General features: G+C 54.3%; 3 protein-coding genes across 13 annotated transcripts; 2 read left to right on the plus strand and 1 right to left on the minus strand.

Annotated features, from left to right (window-relative positions):
* The first annotated feature begins 292 nt into the window (after positions 1–292).
* Positions 293–9,163, plus strand: APLP1 (amyloid beta precursor like protein 1). 4 transcript variants are annotated; one of them, XM_036929052.2, is made up of 17 exons: positions 293–546; positions 1,394–1,537; positions 2,365–2,497; positions 2,720–2,832; positions 3,064–3,197; positions 3,306–3,490; positions 3,936–4,066; positions 4,424–4,498; positions 5,320–5,478; positions 5,556–5,684; positions 6,575–6,674; positions 7,443–7,550; positions 7,785–7,808; positions 7,943–8,064; positions 8,261–8,323; positions 8,455–8,598; positions 8,713–9,163. In XM_036929052.2, exons 1-17 carry the CDS (start codon positions 400–402, stop codon positions 8,809–8,811), a joined length of 2,010 nt encoding a protein of 669 aa, XP_036784947.2. In that variant the 5' UTR covers positions 293–399; the 3' UTR covers positions 8,812–9,163. The 4 variants fall into 4 exon arrangements, with proteins under 4 accessions (XP_036784947.2, XP_036784950.2, XP_036784949.2 ...); XM_036929055.2 differs by having other exon boundaries at positions 8,006–8,064; XM_036929054.2 differs by lacking the exon at positions 7,785–7,808.
* Positions 9,164–12,262: 3,099 nt separating this feature from the next.
* Positions 12,263–19,143, minus strand: NFKBID (NFKB inhibitor delta). 7 transcript variants are annotated; one of them, XM_036929045.2, is made up of 12 exons: positions 19,031–19,137; positions 17,670–17,770; positions 17,413–17,473; positions 16,761–16,978; positions 16,345–16,535; positions 16,159–16,264; positions 15,895–16,041; positions 15,727–15,778; positions 15,495–15,643; positions 13,949–14,065; positions 13,477–13,641; positions 12,263–12,861 (listed from the first exon to the last, which is right to left on the minus strand). In XM_036929045.2, exons 4-12 carry the CDS (start codon positions 16,764–16,766, stop codon positions 12,808–12,810), a joined length of 987 nt encoding a protein of 328 aa, XP_036784940.2. In that variant the 5' UTR covers positions 16,767–16,978; positions 17,413–17,473; positions 17,670–17,770; positions 19,031–19,137; the 3' UTR covers positions 12,263–12,807. The 7 variants fall into 7 exon arrangements, with proteins under 7 accessions (XP_036784940.2, XP_036784942.2, XP_036784941.2 ...); XM_036929047.2 differs by lacking the exon at positions 19,031–19,137 and adding an exon at positions 18,521–19,022 and having other exon boundaries at positions 12,264–12,861; XM_036929046.2 differs by lacking the exon at positions 19,031–19,137 and adding an exon at positions 18,425–18,542 and having other exon boundaries at positions 12,264–12,861.
* Positions 19,144–19,250: 107 nt separating this feature from the next.
* Positions 19,251–21,885, plus strand: HCST (hematopoietic cell signal transducer). 2 transcript variants are annotated; one of them, XM_057492968.1, is made up of 5 exons: positions 19,251–19,495; positions 20,347–20,513; positions 20,909–20,932; positions 21,390–21,521; positions 21,741–21,885. In XM_057492968.1, the coding sequence occupies exons 1-5, from the start codon at positions 19,251–19,253 to the stop codon at positions 21,776–21,778; spliced, it is 606 nt and encodes a 201-aa protein (XP_057348951.1). In that variant the 3' UTR covers positions 21,779–21,885. The 2 variants fall into 2 exon arrangements, with proteins under 2 accessions (XP_057348951.1, XP_057348950.1); XM_057492967.1 differs by having other exon boundaries at positions 19,394–19,495; positions 21,738–21,885.
* Positions 21,886–21,955: the final 70 nt, after the last annotated feature.

Raw genomic sequence — 21,955 nt, forward strand, 5'->3', positions numbered from 1 at the left:
CAAGAGGGGGATTCTCCAATGCTGGCATCCCCGGAAAAGGAGGAAGCTGATTTGTGTGTGTCTGGGTCTAAGGGTCCTGAGGGCAGATTCAAAATCCACAGCGGAGGAGCCCATGACCCAGACTCCTGGCAAGGCCCTGGCAGTGGTGGGACGCCGGAGTCTCAAGGGGGCGGGGGCCTGGCGCAGGCTCCCACCGGGGGTTCCCGATCTCCTCCACTCTGCGCAGAGCTGCCACGCTATTGTCCTGGCCTGGAAGGCGGGGCCGGCGCGGGGCGGGGTTGGCGGCGCCGGCGCAGCCCGGGGGCGGCGGGAGGTGGCGGCGGCGGCGGCGCTGGGAGCTCCTGTCACCGCTGGGGCCGGGCGGGAGTGCAAGGGACGTGAGGGCGTGAGGGCCGGGACATGGGGCCCGTACGCCCCGCCGCTCGCGATCTGGGCTGCCGCCGAGGGCCGCCGCCGCTGCAGCTATTGCTGACACTACTGCCTCTGCTTCTGCGCGCGCAGCTCGCCGTCGGGAGCTTGAGCGGTGGGAGTCCCGGTGCAGCCGAGGTGAGGCCCGGCGGGTCCTGGGGAATGCGGGAAGGGACTGGGACTCTGGGCCCCCAAACCGGACTTGTCCAGGCCAGAAAAGGCAGTCATTCTACCAGGTGGCTGGCCCCCAGGCTCTCCTAACCGAGTCCAAGCTCCATATCCCTTATCGTCTGTAATCCAGGCGCCTCTCGCCCCTAGCATAGGAACTGGCTTGAAGTCCAGCTCCCTCAGACCCTCTCGACCTAGGTAACTCAGCCCCGACCCCTTCCCACATGAACGTGGACCCACTAGACCGCAAAGCACCTGGATCCAAGAATCCGTACCCCTTGCATCCACTGGACCCATTTGAGGGGCCCTGTAGCCTCCCAGAACTCAGGAGTCTAGGCCTCCAACCACCGCCACCCAGCCCAGATGTAGCTTTCCAGCCTTCAAGGACTAGATGTCCACGCTTGCAGGGCCCTGAAGCCAGGCCTTCTCGTCTTTGCACCCGAGAATCAGAGCCTGAGCTGGGATGGAGGGAGGAGGGGCCAGACGCCTGGGTTCTGGCCGCCTCCCCCGCGATTCAGCTTTAACCCCTTCGGGCCCCAGTGCGGCTGCGCCGATGTGGGGGCGGAGCCTGTGTCCGCGGCAACAGGCCCCGAGAATCCCGAGGGACCCGGGTCGCCATAGCAACAGGAGAGCTGTTGCGCCCCCGCCCTGTGGGAGCAGTTTCCCGAGGAGCAGTACCTCAACGGAGGCGGGCGCGCAGTGTTTGGTGGAGGGGGCTGGTGCTGGGGATCTGAACATCTGGATCCTAGAGAGCAAAGGTCCGGGGGACCCAAAGCCGACGACCCCAGGCCCTCGCTGACTCCGCTCCCACCCCCAGGCCCCGGGGTCGGCCCAGGTGGCTGGACTATGCGGGCGCCTAGCACTTCACCGGGACCTGCGCACCGGCCGCTGGGAACCAGACGCACAGCGCTCGCGACGCTGTCTCCGGGACCCGCAACGCGTGCTGGAGTACTGCAGACAGGTGGGCGGGGCCTACTGGGATGGGCGTGGTCAGCGGGAAAGCTGGTCCAACACGCGGCCGGGTAGCGCCTCAGAAGCTAGTGGTGCTTAAAGGCATGGTCCAGGGAGAATGAGGGATCTAAGAAGGCGTGAGAAGCTAGAGAGCATGGCCAAAAAAGAGTCGAATTTAGGAAAGGGTGGAACCTATTTTTGAGAAACTAGGTCAGCAAAGGGGGAGTACCATGCAGATATGGCCAGCTAAGAAAGGCATCCAGTGAAAAGACAACAGTTTAGCGGTATGTTATGGGCCCCTTAAAGAGTAAGGGTATGTATAGATGGACGTGGTTAAAGGTGGGGCAGGACTAAGAGGAAAAAATCTGAAGGACTAACAAGATAGGAAAAGGGGTGGAGCCCAAAGAGACCACGGAAAGCTCGGAGGTGTCGCTATGAAAAGGCAGGTCTAACACAAAGAGAAAGTACTCTTCACTGAGAGGCCAGAGAAAGAGAAGAGGCTTAAAGAAGGGTGGAACCTATGGGGTGATGAACCTGACTGGGGGAGGGGGCAGAAGTGACTAGAAGAGAGGCGGGCTTAGAGGGATTGAGTTTCTGGAGGGACCTTAGAAAAGAAACCAGACTGGCAAAGGGGCCCTTAGGGACGGTAGGGCTTTTAAGGGAGAGCTACTAGGGGGCGTAGCCAATGGGCCTGCGTGACTTAGATACCTGACTGGTTCTATAGAGAAGCAGAGCCTAGGAAGTGGAGGTCCTTATGAACACCAGAGATTTGAAGAGGGAGAACGCGGCTGGCATGGGCGGGGCCGTGGGTTAATTGCCCCCACCCGGTGCCCCCAGATGTACCCGGATCTACAGATAGCACGTGTGGAACAGGCGACGCAGGCCATCCCCATGGAGCACTGGTGTGGGGGTGCCCGGGGTGGCCGCTGTGCCCACCTCCACCACGAGGTTGTGCCTTTCCACTGCCTGCGTGAGTCACAAGCTGGGGGAGGGAGAAGGGAGGTGGGAGTTTCCAAGGGGTGAGATTCTGGGTCCTGGTCTCAGGCTCACATTAGGGAGCTGGTTGCCTGGGTACAGAGTTGGGCAGAGAAGAAATGATAAAATATCTGGATTCTGAGGAGGGGGGTGCTAGTGGCTATGGGACTAGTGGCTAGTGACTAAGGTCTCACTCTGGTACCCCCAAACTCCCCAGCGAGTGAATTCGTGAGTGAGGCCCTGCTGGTGCCCGAAGGCTGCCGGTTCTTGCACCAGGAGCGCATGGACCAGTGTGAGAGTTCAACCCGGAGGCATCAGGAGGCACAGGAGGTCAGGACGCTGGCCCATCCATCCTCATCCCCCAGAATCCAGGAGTCCAGTCCGCCAACACCCTCCTCCTCCAGAACCCAAGAATCTGGGCCTCAGCCTCCTATTCCCACTGGGACAGAACTAGGAATCCAGGCTCCCAGCCCCATCAACCCCCACGACCCAGGCATCCAGGCTCCCCCTCTGCCTTCTCCTACCCCAAAATCCTAGCATCTGGGCCCATTCTTCCTGCAGGCCTGCAGCTCCCAGGGCCTCATCCTGCATGGATCAGGCATGCTTTTGCCCTGTGGCACAGATCGGTACCGAGGTGTGGAGTATGTGTGCTGCCCCCCTCCAGTGACCCCCGACCCGTCTGGGACAGCAGTTGGGTGAGTGGGCTGGAACCCTCTACGCCCATCCCAAAGTTCCCAAGGCAGGAGATGAAAGCCTGGGGCCTGGGACTGGGTTCTTATTGCCTCGGGTCTCTGTTCCTTCAGTGACCCCTCCACCCGGTCCTGGCCCATGAGGGGCAGAGCAGAAGGAAGTGAGGACGAGGAAGAGGAGGAATCCTTCCTCCAGCCAGTAGACGATTACTTTGTGGAGCCCCCTCAGGCTGAAGAGAAAGAAGAGGAGGAAAGAGTCCCACCCTCAAGCTCTCATACCCCTGCAGGGGTTAGCAAAGGTGAAGCAGTCTTTGAGCCTCTAGTCGCCTCCATGCTAGAGAGAGGATGATTTGAGGGAGCCTTGGTGTGGGGAGAGTTTGGGGAGGGACCTGCTGGGGAGAGGCCCAACTTGGGGAAACAGTAAGGATGGAAGTGGCTTTGCATGAAGTAGTGATGGAAGGGCTGGCCTGTGAAGAATGCAAAAAGTGAGGGTGGTTTGGGGGTACCTGGAAACAGAGAAGCCATTTCGTAGGTCCTAAGGATTATTTGTGAAAAGCTTGGAGGATTCCTAAACTTTGCAAGAACAGGCCCAGTCTAGAACTGTATCTCCCATTATACCAGGCAGCAACTATGGCTAAGGTAGACACATGATGTATTATACTCTAGAAAATGTAGTTCCCCAGAAAGGAAAGTGACCTGGAGATGGGCTTCAGGCTGCGGATCCCCTGATTCTTGGTGTTGCAGTGACTCCCACTCTGAGGCCTACAGATGGTGTGGACGTGTACTTCGGCATGCCTGGAGAAATCAGTGAACATGAGGGGTTTCTGCGGGCCAAGATGGACCTGGAGGAGCGTAGGATGCGCCAGATTAATGAGGTGATGATACTAGGGTCCTAGGATCCACCACAACACAGAGTTCACTAAATACCAGGAGATTCCTCAGAGACATGCTAAGACTACCTCCAAAAGCTCCCCAAGTCACCAACCCCCAGCCCTCAACACCACCCCTAAGATGAGGGACCCCTTGCCCACCTAGAATCCCACTGAGATTCTATGGAAACTCGGGTGCATGGTACTCTTCAACTTGAAATCTTCTGAGTCTTCCTTCCTGGAAACCAAAGAGCCAGTGTGACTAAAGGAGTCTGGAGCCTCCAAAGTCTTGAAGAGAAATTGGGGGGCTCACTGGGTGGAGCAGGGTGGATTCTAGAATCCTGAAGCTTTCCTTGGTCCCAGGTGATGCGTGAATGGGCCATGGCAGACAATCAATCCAAGAACCTGCCTAAAGCTGACAGACAGGCCTTGAATGAGGTAGGACAACCTCCAGTGGGTCCTGCTCTTGCCTGTCTTCTCCTGGGGCACACCTGGCTCAGCCTGACTCACACCTTGTCCAGCCTCATCCACTTCTAACCCTTCCTACTGATATCGGCCTCTCCTGGCCCCACCCCAACATTTTGTTCCGCCCTTCTTGGCCTGTGTCTTGACCTGATATTATTGCTCTCCTCCTCAGACTGGCAATGTTTTGGCCTGTCTTAACTTGATCCTTACCTCTGAGGGCTGGTTCTGGAGTCCTCTCCCAAGCTGGACCCCTGCAGATACAGCCAGGTCCTTCGCTGCCTCTGGGAGGCCTTGGGGGCTCCACCCCGTGATCTGATCCTGCCCCTCTAATCTCACTTTACTCAATCCCTCCTCAGTAGGCCCAGCCTCATGACTCAACCTCATCTTGGTGCAGCCCTACCCCCTGTAAATCCCCCCCTCCCCTCACTCAGGTTAGCCCTGTCCCCTGACTCTTGCTCCACCCCTCTCAGTCACATTTATGCACAGCCTGACTCCAGTTGGCCCTGCCCAGGCCCAGAGCCCTACCTTTCCTATAATACTTGGTCCCTTTCACCTTATTGCAGGTCAGCTCTGTACCTAGATTTCCTACCCAGTAGATTTGCGTTCTGAGATCCGCTCCCTGGCCCTATAGCCCCACCCTTCCAGTCAGTCTCCTGTAATCCAGCCCCACCCCAAGGTTGACTTTGCCCAGGTCTAGACCCACTGCATGTCCTATAGCCCTTCCTTCCAGGCTGTCTTCGACCCTGCCTTTGACCTTCTTCACCTCTCCTGACCTGTGCCCACCCCTTCACCAGCACTTCCAGTCCATTCTGCAGACCTTGGAGGAGCAGGTGTCTGGGGAGCGGCAGCGCCTGGTGGAGACTCATGCCACCCGAGTCATCGCCCTTATCAATGACCAGCGCCGGGCCGCCTTGGAAGGGTTCCTGGCGGCACTGCAAGGGGACCCGCCTCAGGTGTGGGAGCCATGGGGGAGGAGGGCAGAGGGTGAAAAGACCTGGGGCAGGCCTGGCAGCGTCCATCCCTTCCACAGGCAGAGCGCATCCTGCTGGCACTGCGGCGCTACCTGCGGGCAGAGCAGAAGGAGCAAAGGCACACCCTGAGGCACTACCAGCATGTGGCCGCCGTGGATCCCGAGAAGGCCCAGCAGATGCGCTTCCAGGTGCTGGGATCCCTCCAGCTCCATGGACCCTGCCCTCCCTCAGGCCCCAGCCTCTTGGACCCCATCCCTCAGACTCTCTTCTTGACCCTCAGACCCTCGTTCCATCCCTTGGGCTTCCTGCCTATCCCTGGAGCCCCCTTTCTCTGCCTTGGGACTCTTTCCAGACCCTTGGATCCCTGCTTCCTGACCCTGGACCACTGCCCCCTCCCCATGCCTTTGACCCCACTCCCTATCCTTTGGATTCCTTCTTCCTTTCCCAGAATCCTTCTCCTGTGTCTTGGAACCTGTTCCTTGTCCTTCAACTCTTTCTTCCTAACCCCACTTGTTTTCCCTTTAACTCCAGTTCTCTCCCCTCTGATCCTAATTCCTGTTTCTTGGACATTCTCTTCCTGTCCATGAATACTCCATTCTATGCTCTCTTGAACTCCAAGTCTTGTCCTTGAACCACGTCATTTCTATATGACCCTCCAATCCCACTTTTTTTTCCGGAACCTGCTCAAACCTCACTTTCTATTCCTCAGACCCTGCTTTCTGCCGTCCTGCCCACTGACCTCCACTTCCTGTCTTCTATACCATATTCCTTGTGTCCTATTCTAACTTTTTGCCTGTGCCCCACTTTTCCTTATGACTACTCCTTTCCCTTCTACCTCACCTTCTTTCCCAAGCCTCTCGTTTCCTGGCTTCTGTACATCTTTTCCTTTTCTGTGGATTCTGCTTCTCCTGCAGTTTCCTTCCTCTTCTGGCCCATCTTCTGGCCCATGTACCCTGCTTCCTGCCCATTGCATGAGCTCCTTTTCCTTGGACCCTTTTGCCCTTCCTTCACCTGCCTGAGTTTCCCCCATCTTCAGGCTACGCTGCCCAGTTCATTCTTCAGTCTCACTCCCCTACAGGTCCAGACCCACCTTCAAGTAATCGAGGAAAGGATGAATCAGAGCCTCGGGCTGCTTGATCAGAACCCCCACCTGGCTCAGGAGCTGCGGCCCCAGATCCGTGAGTGCCTATGTCCCTGGTTTCTGTACCTGTCCCAGATCTCTAAGGGCAGATCCTCACCCCCAACATCTGTCTCCCCCTGCCATTTCAATTATCTGTTCCCATATAACAAGTCCCAGAACTTAGTGGCTTAAATCAACCATTTTCTTTGCTCATGATTATGTCTGGTCCAGGTTCTGCTGGGTGTTTGTGTCTTCTGCCAGTCTTGCTAGCAGTCAAGTATGTGGCTGCTTTTGGCTAGCAGATCAGTTAGGGGCTGAGCTCTGGCACCAATGGGCCTCTCTCCCTCTCCATGTCAGTTCAGGCCTCTCCTCACCATTGGAGCCCCTCTACATGGTTTCTCCATCAGGGTGCCTGAACTTCCTACATGGTGGTTCAGGCTCCCCAAAGCACAAAAAAGAAAGCTGATAGGTCTTCTTAAGGCTTGTGCCCACCTTCTTCTCGTCAAAGCAAGTCACAAACGCAGTCCAGATGCAAAGGGAGGAGCCTACACAAGCACATGAATACCAGAAAGTGTGACCTACCACAGCCCCCAGATTTTTGTGACTTTCTACTGTATGTCCCATACCTGTATGTCCTGATCTTTAAGGGAAGCCATTCTTTAGCTGCCATCCTCCCTGCCAGGGGTGCCTCCAGCTCCCCACATCCCCAGATCACACTATGGCTACCCTCAATCACTCTACTGTTAGGGTGCCATCCATTCACCCAATTTTGTGTTTTGGAGCCCCTCTGCTCAATCTCAACCACCTTTCTGCATGCTCCCTTCAGAAGAACTCCTCCATTCTGAACACGTGAGTCTCAGTGAATTGGAAGCCTCTGCCCCAGGGGGCAGCAGTGAGGACAAAGGTGGGCTGCAGCCTCTGGATTCCAAGGATGGTGAGTTAACTCAAATACAAACAACCCCAGACTTTGGGGCACAGGCCCCTAACCTCAGTTCTAATACCCTGAAGTCTGGGGGTTTCTTAGGGGAAGGAATGTCTAAGGTGTGGAGACTTTTGAGGGATTCTTGATCCTCTTTCCTGGTCCTTGGGAGGGTTTCTCCACCTTTCTTCCATGATGCCCTTCTCTCTTCACTGTTCCACCTGTCTTGTCTCCTTTGGCTGCCAACAGACACCCACATGGCCCTTCCAAAAGGTGAGTATCTCACAATGTAGGCCCCAGCCACCAAACCCCACTGAGTCCCTGAACCCAGAATGGAAAAGAGGCTATACACTGGGAACCCCACACATCCGGGGGTGGAGTCCAGTCCCCTCTGACCCCCTCCTCAGGAGGGGGCAGCACCACTCTGGAATCTCAGAAACAAGACAGGACTTGGGGGGTACGATCCACAGAACAAGATGCTGCATCCCCTGTGAAAGAGATGTCCCCCTTGGAGCAGTATGAGCGAAAGGTGAGTTAGTCAAACCTGTGAGTGCTGAAGGGGATCTGGACTCCTAGGTCTGAAGGAGGAGTGTGCTAGGACTTTAGGTTCCTGGGCCTGAGGGAAGAAGGGACTGAGGACATGGACTTCAGGGTCCTTTTGGGGCCTGGGGAGGATCAGGCTGGGGCCCACACTCCTGGGTCTCTGACACTTCCTGTTCCCCCAGGTGAATGTGTCCGTTCCAAGGGGTTTTCCTTTCCACTCATCGGAGATTCAGAGAGATGAGCTGGTAAGAGAAAGAATATTCTAGGTACCTAGGGGGAGAGGTCAGAAGTCAGTGGCTATGTGTGACTCCCAAAGCCACACGGGGCCCTGGTGAGCCTCAAAGATAACCCCTGCTCCCATGTCCTCTCCCTGCAGGCCCCTGCTGGGACAGGCGTGTCCCGAGAGGCTGTGTCTGGTCTCCTGATCATGGGAGCAGGTGGAGGCTCCCTGATTGTCCTCTCCATTCTGCTCTTGCGCCGGAAGAAGCCCTATGGGGCTATCAGCCATGGAGTGGTGGAGGTGAGAGACACAGACATGCTGTGGGGAGGAGTTCCAGAGCCTGGGCACGGAGGGGCTGTGAGACCTGTGGTCAGGTCCCTCTGCCCCGCTACCCCTCCCCTGCCCCCATTGCAGGTTGACCCCATGCTGACTCTGGAGGAGCAGCAGCTGCGTGAACTACAGCGTCATGGCTATGAGAACCCCACCTACCGCTTCCTGGAGGAACGACCCTGAACCTGCCCCCTTCACCCCTTTGACTGAGCCCAGGCCCTCCCTCTTCCTGGAGCCCCAGAACCACAACTCCCAGCCTTGGGTAGAGGTCTTGCAAAACTTCATTTCATATTCTTTGCGAGGGGGTTAGAAATTCTTATTTCCCTTTTCCAATTCCAAATTCCATCCCTAAGAAATCCCCAGGTATTCCCAGCTGCCTCCCTGCTTGGGACCTCCTCACTTTAATTTATTTTGTAAGTTAATTTATTGTTCCTTAAGGTGACCACCAACTTGGTCACAGTGCCTGTTGTTCCCTGGAATTCACCTCCCGATGTGCCCCCACTAACACCCCAATAAAATCCTGTTGCCCACCAGGTAGGTCATCCTGTTTCTGTGGGGGAATATGTGAAATCATAGCGTGACACTGGTGGGCACCCCTGGCCAAGACTCCTCCACTTCTTTAAACTATAAGTGGGAATCTTGAAATCTGGGTCGGGGTGGGGCAGCTGGGGGGAGCTGGGGGAAGGGCCTAAATTGGTGTGCAGGCGGAGAGCCCAGAGACCTTGGCTGGGCTCTCTGTGCCCACCTAGGAGCTTTCCGTGGTGCTGAATGGGGCTGTGACTTGTAGGTCTCTATCTGCTGGATCCCAGGGTGGACTCCGAGGGGGCTGGGTTCTAGCAAGTTGCCCTTGCCTTTTATTCGCCCTTACACACAACCACACACAGCACCCACCCCCAACCTGCGAGCCCAATGAGGGACTGGGATTGAACCGCTCTTCCCATTCCCAAGTCTTCATCCCTTCCTGGGGTGACAATAGGAATCCCCCTGGGGAGATTTCTTGTCCCAGAGAGGTATGTGATGTCTGCAAGCACCTATTGGAATTTAAACCCTCATGTCCCATTTTTTGACCTTGGAGTTAGCCCTCTACATATGCTGTTACCCATCCCAAGAGGGTTGTTAGGAGGATTAAAAAGGTTGTTATTTGTGGAGATGTTAGAACTGTGTCTGCCACTTTGCAAATATTTGTTGAATAAAATTTAAACACTCCTGGAATTCACCCTGTGCCAGGCACTGCTTCAAGGACTTTACATGCACTGGCACACTGAGTCATTACTTCCACCCCCCCGCCCTGAAATAGGTACTATAACTATCTCTGTTTATAGGTTAGGAAATGGAGTTAAGGAGAAGTTCTATCACATGCCCAAGGTCAGCACCTAGGAAGGGGCAGAGCTAGGGATTCAACCCAGGTTCCATGGCTACAGCACCAATACACCTGGCCATTTGGCTCACCTGCTGTCTAATAATTCAAGCTTGTCCCAGATGGTGTTCAGGTTGTGCACTACAAAATTACAAGTGAAGTCCACCTAAACATCGCAAATGTGTATCTTTACCACGACTTCCCAGCAGATGGCAGTAATGTGTCATGTTCTAATGTCAGCATAGCACAGGATTTTCTGACAGATGGTTTAGGAGGGAACACCCAATTCTAATTTACTTGAAGGGCCTCAGCTCACAGTGGCTCTTTATAATATACACATGTAAATACAGGTCATGTATATTCATATAGACCTAGTAGGTATTGGAAGGAAGATGCTTTTCCAATGCAAGTTGGATATAACACCACAGCTTCATTGGACAACTCAGTTTCCAATGTCATTCTGATCAACTGGTTATACATTCAGTTGTACTCACAATCCTAACAGAAATCTATGCCTAGCTCCACAGGTAGGGGAAAAATCTGCTTTTGTGTTTTCACAGCCAAGGGTGACCAACAGGCTAACTATGGGTAAGGAGCTCCAAGCCTGTGGACAGGAAATGAAATACCATTTTGCTTCACTGTGCTCAGTATGTGATTCCTTAATGATGTTTTACATTTTAATGGCAATACTTGGAGTAATTTTTAAACACTGTTATTGAATTTCCCGCAGGAAAAATAACTGTTATTGATCATTTGATGCTCTTGTGCTCTTAAGCCACCCTTCAATTCCCATTGAAAACAATTTAATTCTTCTTTTAATAATGTGAAGTTTCTTAGAGACATTTTATCATGTTGGTGTGTGTGTGTGCATGTGTGTGTTGATACATGTCAGGATATACATCTTATATGTCAAAAGAATCTAAGATGCCACCAGTGATAAGAAATATCTTTCTCTTATGTATCACACAGGAAAAAATACAGAAATTAAACTATGCCACACAATTGACTGTTAAGATGAAATCCAATTAAGTTCTTTTTAGAACCGATGAAATACAACACATTCCTATGAATTCTTCATGGGTCATCTGCCACTATGAATATACAGAAGACCCCATATCTGCTGCTCCAGGGCAGCTGATGTGGGAGACTACACTGATGGTTCCTGATAACTTCTCCTCCCAATATTCAAGCCCTTGTGTGGTGCCCTCTTCCTGCCCCACTGATTCTGGGCCTGCCCACATGACTAGGATGTCAGCGAGCTTGATGTAGGCAGGTGCTTGTTCTCTCGGAACAGTCCTTGGAGCCACATGTGAAGAGATCCACCTGCCCTTCTGGAGAGACAACTTGGAGAGATGCTCAGCCCACTCAGCAGTTCCGGCCACCTCAGCTGAGCCATCAGACCTATGTGAGTGAAGCTGTCCAGCCCAACGGGGCCTCCACCAACTGCAGCCAAATGAGCAACCAAAGCAGAAGAGAACTGCCTGGCTGTGTCCTGCCCAGATTGCAGTCATGAACATGCAGTGGTGGTTGTTTTAAGCCTGAAGTTTTAGGGAGACACTGGTGCATGTCCCAAAGTGTGCTTGGTTTGCTGTCTGCAAGAGGCTCCAAGCAGTGGGAGACTACAGTGGGTCAGAGGGCCTTCTAGGGTGAGGCCTCTTTGGGACATGAGATTGGGATGAAGGGCAGAGCAGAGGCTGTGGGGCAGTTATGAGAAGAGGGCACTGTGGAGGTCTTCTGGCTGTTTGGGTTTCTCCAGAAGCAGACACTGAGGCAAGGATTTGAGAATAAAATTATTTGGAAGGGCTGGAGAACATTGGCAGGGGAGGCAGAAGAGGGAAAGCAGCCAGAAGGGTATCTTATCAAGCCAGAACCACTGCAGGGAACTGGGGCTCAAATCTGTTGGGGCATTTTGAGAGCCCATGCAGAGCATGCACTTTCGAGTTATCCACAGAGAGGTGAGGGACCTGGAGCGTTTATGTACCATCTCCTTTCAGTCACTGGGTGAGGGTTGTTGGAGTGGAAAGTGGCAAACTCTGACATTTAAGCCTTGCCACACTCATACTGAGGGGAGAGTGGGCACCAGTGATCTGATAATGTCCACAGGCAAAGATTTGTGTGCTGGTCCTGGCAGAGCACCAGGTGTTGATCAGGTGGTGACAGGACAGGAACTTGGCACCCACAGTGCCCACCACACACCCCACCTGGGCACATTCATCCACACATGACTCTTCGGCCAGGCACCCCGGCTACTCCCTGTACTAATGCCCCCAGAGATTAGACAATGACCATTCGAGTCCAAATTGAGTTTAATAGGGAGTTTCAGATAGGGGAGGAATTCACTGGAAATGCTGAGATCTGGGACATGGGCCCAGTTGGGTTCTGAATTAGAAAGCAGTACGACCTGGGTCAGGGGTCATCTTAGGAGCTCTACTGGGATGACATTGGGAGCTGTTTTGGGTTGCCCCAAGTGCCATGTAGAGGAATCACATCTGGAGTTCCAGGTGTGAAGAGCTGAGTTAAGGGAGAGGACCCCAAAAGATCCCAAGAGGGGAAAGGGTCCAGGGTGTTTCACAGAAACAATCAAGGGGCCTCAATTTCACAGAAATCATTAAGGGGGCTCCTTGTAGGTGGGGGAGGGGTATCACACCACCCCAAATATTGGGGACTGTTTACCCCCCAGTGGCCATTTTGGGGTTTTAATGTAAGACCCTAATGGCAGGACATTCCACATATATTATCATGGATTTGCAACATTAGCATACGCTGGCTGTCCCACAGGACGGTGGGGACTGGAAAATCAGTCCAGGTTCTGGATTTGAGTCCTAAGAGGACAGGCCTGGGGGTGCCACACGGCTCCTCTTCAACAGCTGCCGGAGCTGCAGACAAGACAAAGCAGGGGAAGAAGTCTGAGTAGTTGGAAGGAGCAGTAGGGGAGATACAGCCTGTGAAGTGGGCAGCTAGAAACGAGAAGCTGAGTGGAGTGGATTGGGTTTGAAGGTCAGAGGCTGAGGCAAGATTTGGAGTTGGTGGTAAAGGTTTGGGTTCATAAACTGAGAAAAAGCCCAGCAGCCAGAACTGGGGATGAAGGGAAAGGTGTTTCTGATTGGGGGTTCCCATCTTGGGGTTATCATTGAGGATTGGAGCAGAAAGGTCACACACAGGGGTCAGAAGTCCCACTCTGAGGTCAGGACTTGAGGTTAGGGGTAGGAGGTTGGAGGTAACACTTGGGATCAGAGCTCACACTTTGAGGTCAGGATTCTGGGTTAACATGAGATCATATTTTGAGGTCAGGGTCAAAGTAGAAATCACCATTACAAGGTAAGGGATCAAACACGGGTCAGAGGTCATATTTTGAAGTCAGGTTTAGGGAGGGGTCAAGATCACCCTCTGAGATTGTAAGTCACCCTCTAATGTCAGGAATGGGTGGGTTCAGGGGTTCACCCTATTAGATCAGAGACCCCCCCTACAGTAAGGGTGGGCTCAGTGCTCACCCCCTCAGGGCCCGGCCCGGGCCGCAGCAGGTGGACAGGCTGCTCATTCTCCAGATTGCGCAGTGTTGGATCTGCCCCAGCTGCCAGCAGGCGCTGCACAATGGCCTCCTGGGACGGTCCAGGGGGCAGGGCAGCTGCCATGTGGAGGGCTGTGTTCCCATGGGCCTGGGGCCAATGTGGGGAGGACTGATAAGGATTCAGACGCAGCTGACCTGAGCCCTCAACATCACCCACACTTATGCCTTCACATCCCATATGACTATTCACATCCCAGAACCCCTCCACTGCCACATTCCTCACACCCCTCTGCCTATGTCCTATACATCCCCCCAGTCTACGTTCACATCCTACACAGTCTCTGTCCATGTCCCATGTTACTCCTTCCACGGCCAGAGCCCTCAGCGTTCCCAACATGCCCCTGACCTTCGCCACCCTATCTCACACAATCTGCAGATTCCATCCTAGACCCCACCTTCATATTGACAAAGGCCCTCAGATCTCCCCGGGGCAGCTCCAGCAGCAGCTGAACCAGGGTTGGGTTGGCAGCCTGCACGGCCAAATGCAGAACTGTCTTGTTGCTCTTGATTTCCTGTAAGGAGGGGAACAGCAGAGGTCAGGCCAGTCCTCACACCCAGGCCCCCTCGCTTGGAACCAAAGGGCCTTTAGAAACCCTGTCTGTCCTTTGGAAGTACCCAAGGATGCCTTATACAGTTGTGTTGTGGACCGTACAAAAGTACCACATTTAAGAGAGTGTCATTCACATCGTAAGTAGCACACAACTCTACATTATGACAATTTTCTGGCCCAAGTGCCTTTGAGGAAAAGGCTCCTTATCTAATCTTCCAAAGGAGTTCTTTGGACTAGCAGGTACCCTGGCCACACCATATTTTTTTGAGCAGAGTACAATGCACCCACATCCCACAATGACAATACTTGATCTACGAGGATGGGAGCTGAGCAGCATTAATCAGTGTACAAACTAAGCCTGTATCTACTTCCATACTGAGTTGTTCTCTTCATATTTTGAGCAAAGACATTTCCCACAATGGAACTTTATTATGTGCCTTTCAAGAGTTTGTAATGATCACGAACATCAAAAATTGTATATGTTTATATGGGGCAAAACAATTTAGTTGGCTCACCACATAAATTAAGAGAACACAAAGAGGTACAGGGGGAAGCTCTAAATGAAAAGTACTTCAAATGTCATATCATCACAGTATGTGGGCTTTATTTGGATCCTTGTTTTATTTTTTTTTTAACGAAAAATAAGTATCACCTGAGAGCCAAACAGAAATTTGAACACAGCCAGGATATTTGATATTATGAGACTGTTAACTTTTTTTAAGGTGGAATAGTGTTGCTGATGTTAAAAGAGTTCTTATCTCTTAAAAAAACAAATATTTATAGGTAGTTATATGCTTCAATTTGCTTTAAAACAATGTAGGGAAGTAGAGGAATGGATAGCGCAGGATTGGCTATGAGTTGCTGGCTATTGGGTACAAGGAATTCATTATATTATTTTCTGTACTTTAATCTGTGTTCAAAATTCTTTAATTAAAAATCAAAACAAAACAGTAAGTGGGTGTTTAATTCTCAGCCAGCCTGGGAGGCTGTTGTCAGGATAAGGAAGTATAATGTGACTGCTAAGAGCTGGATTCTGGGGTTAGACCACTTGGGTCTCTCACAAACTATAAGATTTTTGACTCCTTGTGCCTCAGTTTCCTTATCAATGAAACAGAGAAAATTATAATAGCACACAAGCCAAAGCGTGTTTGTGATGATTCAATTAGCTAATCCATGAATTTCAGTGCTCAATGAACAGGAAGTACTTGATAAATATAAGCTAAGATCTGTAATATTATTCCTAGTTGACAACCAGGGCACAGAGAAGTTTTGTGCTCAAGGTCACACAGCTGGGAAGAAACAAATTCAGTGTTTGTTTGGAGCACCTGGACATCCAAGTGCCCCCCTACCACACACCCTCCTAGGGGCCAGCTGCCCATGGCCCAGCTCACCTGGCTGGTGTGATCAGCACCCATGTGCAGCAGCATTTGGACACAAGCCAGCCTGTCTCGGGCCTGGGTACTTAGCACCCGGGGACATAGGTCAGGTGGATGCATAGCAACATTGAAGGCCAGGATGGCTGTGTGGAGCGGGGTGAGGCCTGAAGAATGGAGAGAGTGAGGACTCTGCATCTGGAGCACCCAGCCCCACTGCCACACCTGTCCTGCCCACCGCCCAACTTACCCTCAAAGTCTCTGGCTTCTAGGTCAACCTGAACCCCTGAGTTAAACACAGCCTGGGAGGAAGATAAGCAGAATGCTGGATTAGCATCTCTCTAGTCCTCCTAGTCCTAGAAGCCAGGATCTGGGCAACCAGTCCATCCCATTCACCCCACCTGCCAGCTGGCCATACCGAGAGGACTCCTGGAAGCCCATAGGTAGCAGCCACATGCAAAACAGAACGTCCCTGATGGTCAGTGGCATTGGGCTCCGCTCCCAGGTTCAGGAGGTCCTCTACAATCAGGGGCTGATTGGCAGCGGCAGCCACCAGGAGAGGGGTCTGCAGGGGGCAGAAAAGGTCAGTCTGAGCCCCCAAGCCCCTAGCTCTGAACACCAGAAATCCAGGCCACCAGACCCTCTGCCCTCAGGTCTGCGAGTCCAGGCCCCTGACCCTCACCTTGCCCTTATGCTCACGAATGTCCAGATGTCTGTACACTTGGAGCATCTCAGCTGCAGCATACGCCGCCCAGCGCAGCCCTCGAGCGGCAAACAGGTGCAGGAGCCTGAGGGCAGGTAGGGGGCGCAGTGAGCATAGCATCCCAGCTGAGCCTGGAACTCTGAGACTCCAAGACCTTATACTCACGTGTCTCCCTCCTCATCCTGGGCCAGTAGCTGTTGTAGCCCCAAAGCCAGCATGTGAGCACGGGCTGTTTCCAGGGTTGGTCCAGGGACCACAGGAGCCAACTGTGGGGGTCCTGCCGGGAGTCCAGAACCTCTCCAGGATCCTGCCTGTGGCAGGGAAGTTTCTGTATAAAGCCGGGTCTCCAAGGGTTCCTGAAGGGTACAAGCAGTGGGGACAGCTAGTCAGCTGAGGATTCCCTCTTCTCAACCCACCACACACACAAACACATATACAGCACCTGCATCCCATCTATGCCAAGTGACCTTGGACCTTTGGGCCTCAGTTTTGCCCATCTGAAGAATGGGATCTTAATCCAGCAAAAGGGCAACTGGGATTTTAGGGGCCCTTCAGCATCCTGTTCCCATTCTGGGTCTCACCTCCATCCCCAGGGGAAATGGACACGGCCACCCTGGGTCCGAGGGTGGGTAGAAGTCAGAAGTCAGGACACCTTCAGCAGCAGAAGCAGAGTAAGAATAAGGGCTGTCTGTGCAGGCAGCATGCGTGTTGAGGTCCCAGTCTGGAAAGGCTGTGGTGGGGGCCAGGCTGCCAAGTCCAGAACCCACAGTCTCCTGGTGTGCTGGGAAGTGAGTATGGCCTGCATATAAGAGGAGGCGCAGGGCCAGGCCTGTTACCAGAGTTGGGGAAGTCACAGCCGAGGCTGGAGGACCTGTTTGAGGGCCTGGAGTCACCCAAGGTACCGAGAGCCAGCACTTCTAAGACACCGTGGGGCTGGGATCTTAAATCCTGGGACACCAAGGGATTGGAAGCTTGGATTCCTGGGACACTGCAGGGTTGAGGGCTTAGACTCCTAGAGCACCAAAAGGCTGGGAACCTTGGGTGCTTGTGACACCAAAGGCCTGTGTGCATAGATTGCTGGGATCAAGGGAATCTGGGAGATCAAAATTCTACTAGGTCCCAGCAAGAATGAGGGACTGACTCCTTAGTTCCCAAACTCAGAGTTGGGATGTTTGAGTCCCTGAGGGAAACTGGGACTGGTTGCTGAGGAACTAGGTGAGTTTCCAGACTTACCGGCTTCACCCTCATTCACAGATGGGGTCAGGGACTGGGCCAGAGGCAGCGGGAACTGTCCCTGCAGAAGCAGAAACAAAAAAGAACAAGGTTGAATTTATCTGACAGATTCTGCAGCATCCATTCCCCACCTATAGTGCATCTAAGTCAAGACTTCATCTCTCATCAGCCCTGAGGGCCCGGTAAGCCAGCAAGTCCCTGCCCAACGGGCCATAGCCTCATGAGAGTTGTAGTTTACAGGGCTTTACGGGCCTCACCGGTACCCCACCAGCGTCAGGCTGCTGCTGGCGGCGCCTCTGTTCTTCCAGGAGCTTCTTCACGGTCTGTGATGGGCAGTGGCTGCGTTCATTCCGGCTCACTGCAGGAGGAGAGGGAAAATAAGTAATCAGGAGTCCTCAAGTCACCAGACGGCGCCGGGGAGGGGATCTGGGAGCACACTTCGCCCTCCCGCGCGGAAAAACTGGCACACTGATGCCACCTGAGAACTCCAAAGCCAAGCTAAGATTTGGGGTGCGGCGCCCGCCTCCGCCGTTTCCTTCCCTTTGCTCCGCACTTTCCCCTCCGACCCAACTTTCCACCAGCGTCGTGGAAACTGAGGAAGGAGGAGGAGGGCGCCCCTCTGCTGCACCCACCACCACCACCACTTCCGTGAAAAATCCCACCACCCCAGATCTCGTAGTCCTAAAGCCTCGGGGATCGCCGGGCATCATTCCCTGGAAACGCACATCCAGGTTCCCACCTTCTCTCTGCCCTAGAAGCTGATCTGAAACTCTTTCCATGGGAAACCAGGGATTAGAGTCCCCAGCCCCTCTTCCCGAGGAATCAATAGGCCCGTAGCTGATTGGGGCTTGGGAGATCCAGACTCGGCCATCCCTTCAAACACAGAAGTCCAGCCCCATCCCGCAGGAGTGCAGGAGTCCGGGAGTCCGGGCCCTCAACCTCCTCCTCCCCAGGACCTGGGAGTCCCAGTTTCCAATCGCTTCGTTCGCACGTCCGAGCCCTCAACCCTCACCCTTCCGAGCCCGGGTTCCGGCGGAGGAAGGGTTAAGCGGGGGAGGGCCGTCTCGGAAACTGCCCAGACGCGACGCGCTGACGTCACGGCGCTCACCCAAGGGAATCTTCCATCTACCCCTTCCTCTCCGGGTGGTGCGCCTCAGGTGTCCGGCTCGGAGGCGGGGCGCGCGGCCAAGCGTGGTGCTCATGGAATCCCCGCACGCGGGGAATTCCTGCTTAGCCCGGGGACCCGGGACGGGTGGCGACTCGGGAAATCCCGGGGCGGGGTCAAGGTCAAGGCCAGCAGGGACCCCTGCGGCCGGGCGCCGGACCGCCCCCACAGAGACCAGGGGCAGATTTCAAACAACCACGCCCCCACGGACTCAATCCGCTCTTTCTAGAGCTAGGAATCCGGGCCGCCAGCCCGTTCTTTCCGAACTCCCAGCCCATTCACTCCCGGGACTTAGGATTCCGGATCCCCGGGCCCCTCCAAATACCGGGTACCTTCACTCTCAGGACCTAGGACTTGATGCTCTAGCTCCGTCCTTTAGGGCCTGAAGTTCAGATTCCCAGACCCTCACTCCTAGGGGGCCGAGCGTAGCAAACTTCCCCACCCCTACATTACCTCGGGGATTCCGTGGCGCGGACTGCGGGCCCCCAGGGCCCCGGCCTCGGCGCTGCGCCAGCCTCGCTGTTTCCCCGCGGAGCCGCCGCCGGGTCCCCGATCTAGGGTCCGCGGCCCCGCTAGTTTTTAAACTGGGGTTCTGGCCCCGCCCAGTTCTAGTCAGGGCCCCGCCCACAGGCCCGGGAGTCCCCGCGTCACGCTTAAGCAAACCCCGCTCTGAATGGGCGGGGCTGACTTTCAGAGCCCTACCCTTGGATCTCCCGGGAGAGGGAGCTGGAGGCCCCACCTTTGCTCTGAGAGAGAAGGAGCCTGGGGTAGTGGAGTACCTAGTGGATGGAGCAAAGCACTGGGGGCCTGGAACTCTGGCTCTGACCAAGAGGGTGCAGGTGGCCTCTATTCCTGGGCCCTGGCTAGGAAGGGCTGGAGGTCTGGACTTCCTGGTCTGGTGGGAGGAAAGGTCTGTGGGTAAGAGTGATATAGATGGACTCAAAATTTCTCCATTTTCCCCACATCACCTCCTCCTTTTACAGAAGTCAGTTGTCATTTATTCATTTATCATTAAACATCATTTATTACTGCATGGTAGGCGTTTTGCTGGGTGCTGTGAACTAACCAGATAGGAATTCCCAGCCTTCAAGCCAACTTGACATTCCAGGGCAGGCAGCTTATTCTCAGTTCCTGTCTTGGTGATCACATTAATCATATTGCTCCCCTGCTTTCAAGACTCCATGCTCTCTCATTCTCCTCCCTCATTTGCTGCTCCTTCTCGGTTTCTCTGGCTGTTTCCTCATCTTCACCCATGGTGGGGGTGGGGTGTGTGTGTCACTCCTCTGTACTCACTTCCTTGGTGATCTCATCCAGTCTCATGGCTTTAAAGCCATTACACCCCAAATTTACATCTCCAGACCAGACTGATCCCCTGAATTCATGGATGCAGCTGTGGTCATTCAACCTGTCCACTAACTTGTCCAACTCAGGGTGCCCCAGCTATGACACTTTTGCCCTAAACCTGCTTCCCCTCATTTTCCATCTCTGTCAAAGGATGCTTCATTTTTTAAGTTGCTTAGGCCAGAAGCTTTGGCCATCCTGGGTCCTTCTCTCTCATACACACCCACATCCACTCCATCTGTAGATTTTGTTGGCTCTACCTCCAAATCTTTCCAGAATCTCCCCAGTTCCCATATGCTGGTCCACCTGTCACCTCCCATTTGGACAATCATAGCAGCCTTCCTGGTCCCTCTTACTCTCCCCCGAGTTTGTCCCCAAAGGTAGTCATAGGGACTCACCACCTCTCTCCCTCCCACGCACATACACAGGAAGCAGGTGGCTGCCGGCAGCAGGGTGACATCCGCTGTTGCTGTCTCTCTACACCCCCACTGCTCCTCAGGACTTCTCTGGACCAAAGCCCTTTACCAGGCCCCTTCCAGCCCCCAGCCTGCCATGGTCCCTCCAGGCGACATCCTGCTTCTGCTCTTGCTCCCAGGTGAAGCCAGCCTTTACGGGGTGGGGGTGGGGCTGGCAGGCAGAGTATTTGAGAAAGGGGCAGCTTGGATGGCTTCTGAAGGGAGGGGTGCTGAGGGCATGTCTTTCCCCCAGTGCCCCTTCCTTCCAGGAGATGCATTCAGTGTAGGCCCTGGTTCTTTGGGGAGGGAAGCTGTGTCTGGAGTGGCTGCCTATTAATCTTCCCCTCTCACTGCTGGGTCTCTTCCTTTGCCTCTGGTTTCCTGTCTCTGTTTCTCTGGGAGCTCTGCTTCCCATCTGGCCTGTTTCATTTGGTCTCTCCAGAGGGGAGGTTACTTCTCAGGATACCCCTTTTCCCTGCACCCTATTTTAGGAACCACCTCTACCCGCTGATGCACCTTCCCTCTCTTTCCTAAGTGGCTGCAGCTCAGATAACCCCAGGTGAGAAATCAACACTCCTTCCCCTTTGTCATGCCATCCTGGGCACTGCTTCTGTCCCGTCCCCACCGTATGGCCTGAGGTCCTGGGACACCCCCAGTTACTCCCCAGGTCACCATCACTTCTCATCCCCAAACTGGAGCCCCCAGAGGATCTGCAGCCCTCTTCGTGTCCCTATCTTACCACCCTCATCACCCACTTGAGGCCCCAGGGTCTTGCCCCCTCGCCCCTAGCCTCTTTTTGGGAGCACCCACCATGCCCAAAGCCCAGGATGCCTCAATATGCTGGGATACCCCCACCTCCCTCTGGGTCTCTGTCTCCCCTTTCACCCCCCAAGCACAACTCCAGGGAATCTAGAACGCCCCTTGGGGACTCCCTCTGCCCCATTTGCCCAAAGCACAGCCCCAAGGATCTGGAACCACCCCTCAACTGTCTTCTTGTCCTGACCCCCACCCTCCAGGTTCCTGTTCCGGATGTGGGCCCCTGTCCCTGCCACTCCTGGCTGGCCTCCTGGCTGCTGATGCGGTGCTGTCACTGCTCATTGTGGCCGTGGTGTGTGTGTGCACACGCCCCCGTGGCAGGCCCACCCAAGGTGAGGGCAGGAGCGGGGTGGGACTGGAGTGGGGGGTGTCCCTAGGGAGGGGGTCCCCAGGAAGGGGGCTCCCAGGGAAGCCCTGGAGGAGGTGCTGGGGAAACCCTTGGGGCAGTGCTTGGGGGAACTCCTGAGGAAACCCCTGAGGCAGGGGGTCCCCAGGGAGGTAGGGATGTGGGTGGTCAGGCCTCATGTGCTTTCTCCCCCCACCCCCAGAAGATGGCAAAGTCTACATCAACATGCCTGGCAGGGGCTGACCCCCTGTAACTGACCTTTGACGTCTAACCCTCTCATCCTGGATTATGTGTGGTGGCACAAGAAACCCCCTCCCACCTTAGGGTTGGAATAAAGCAATTAAAATCTTTCTAGTTCTAATTCTTCCTCAAGGATCCCTAGGGTCCTCAAAGCCTCCCTCCCATTTACTGTTTCTGGGC

This window comes from Manis pentadactyla, chromosome 15, assembly GCF_030020395.1.
Source record: "Manis pentadactyla isolate mManPen7 chromosome 15, mManPen7.hap1, whole genome shotgun sequence".
Lineage (NCBI taxonomy): Eukaryota > Metazoa > Chordata > Mammalia > Pholidota > Manidae > Manis > Manis pentadactyla.

What these genes read in the sequence shown, in the direction of transcription:
- APLP1 (XM_036929052.2), top strand. Translation starts at nt 400, where the DNA reads ATGGGGCCCGTACGCCCCGCCGCTCGCGATCTGGGCTGCCGCCGAGGG. An exon ending in GGCATCAGGAGGCACAGGAG is followed by an intron (nt 2,833 to 3,063) that starts GTCAGGACGCTG and finishes TTCTTCCTGCAG; the next exon opens with GCCTGCAGCTCCCAGGGCCT. An exon ending in ACAGACAGGCCTTGAATGAG is followed by an intron (nt 4,499 to 5,319) that starts GTAGGACAACCT and finishes CCCCTTCACCAG; the next exon opens with CACTTCCAGTCCATTCTGCA.
- NFKBID (XM_036929047.2), bottom strand. Translation starts at nt 18,614, where the DNA reads ATGAGCACCACGCTTGGCCGCGCGCCCCGCCTCCGAGCCGGACACCTG. An exon ending in AGAAGCCAGAGACTTTGAGG is followed by an intron (nt 15,644 to 15,726) that starts GTAAGTTGGGCG and finishes TCCATTCTTCAG; the next exon opens with GCCTCACCCCGCTCCACACA. An exon ending in GTGCTGATCACACCAGCCAG is followed by an intron (nt 14,066 to 15,494) that starts GTGAGCTGGGCC and finishes CCCTCCTTACAG; the next exon opens with GAAATCAAGAGCAACAAGAC.
- HCST (XM_057492968.1), top strand. Translation starts at nt 19,251, where the DNA reads ATGGGCGGGGCTGACTTTCAGAGCCCTACCCTTGGATCTCCCGGGAGA. An exon ending in GTGGGAGGAAAGGTCTGTGG is followed by an intron (nt 19,496 to 20,346) that starts GTAAGAGTGATA and finishes GCACATACACAG; the next exon opens with GAAGCAGGTGGCTGCCGGCA. An exon ending in TGCAGCTCAGATAACCCCAG is followed by an intron (nt 20,933 to 21,389) that starts GTGAGAAATCAA and finishes CCCACCCTCCAG; the next exon opens with GTTCCTGTTCCGGATGTGGG.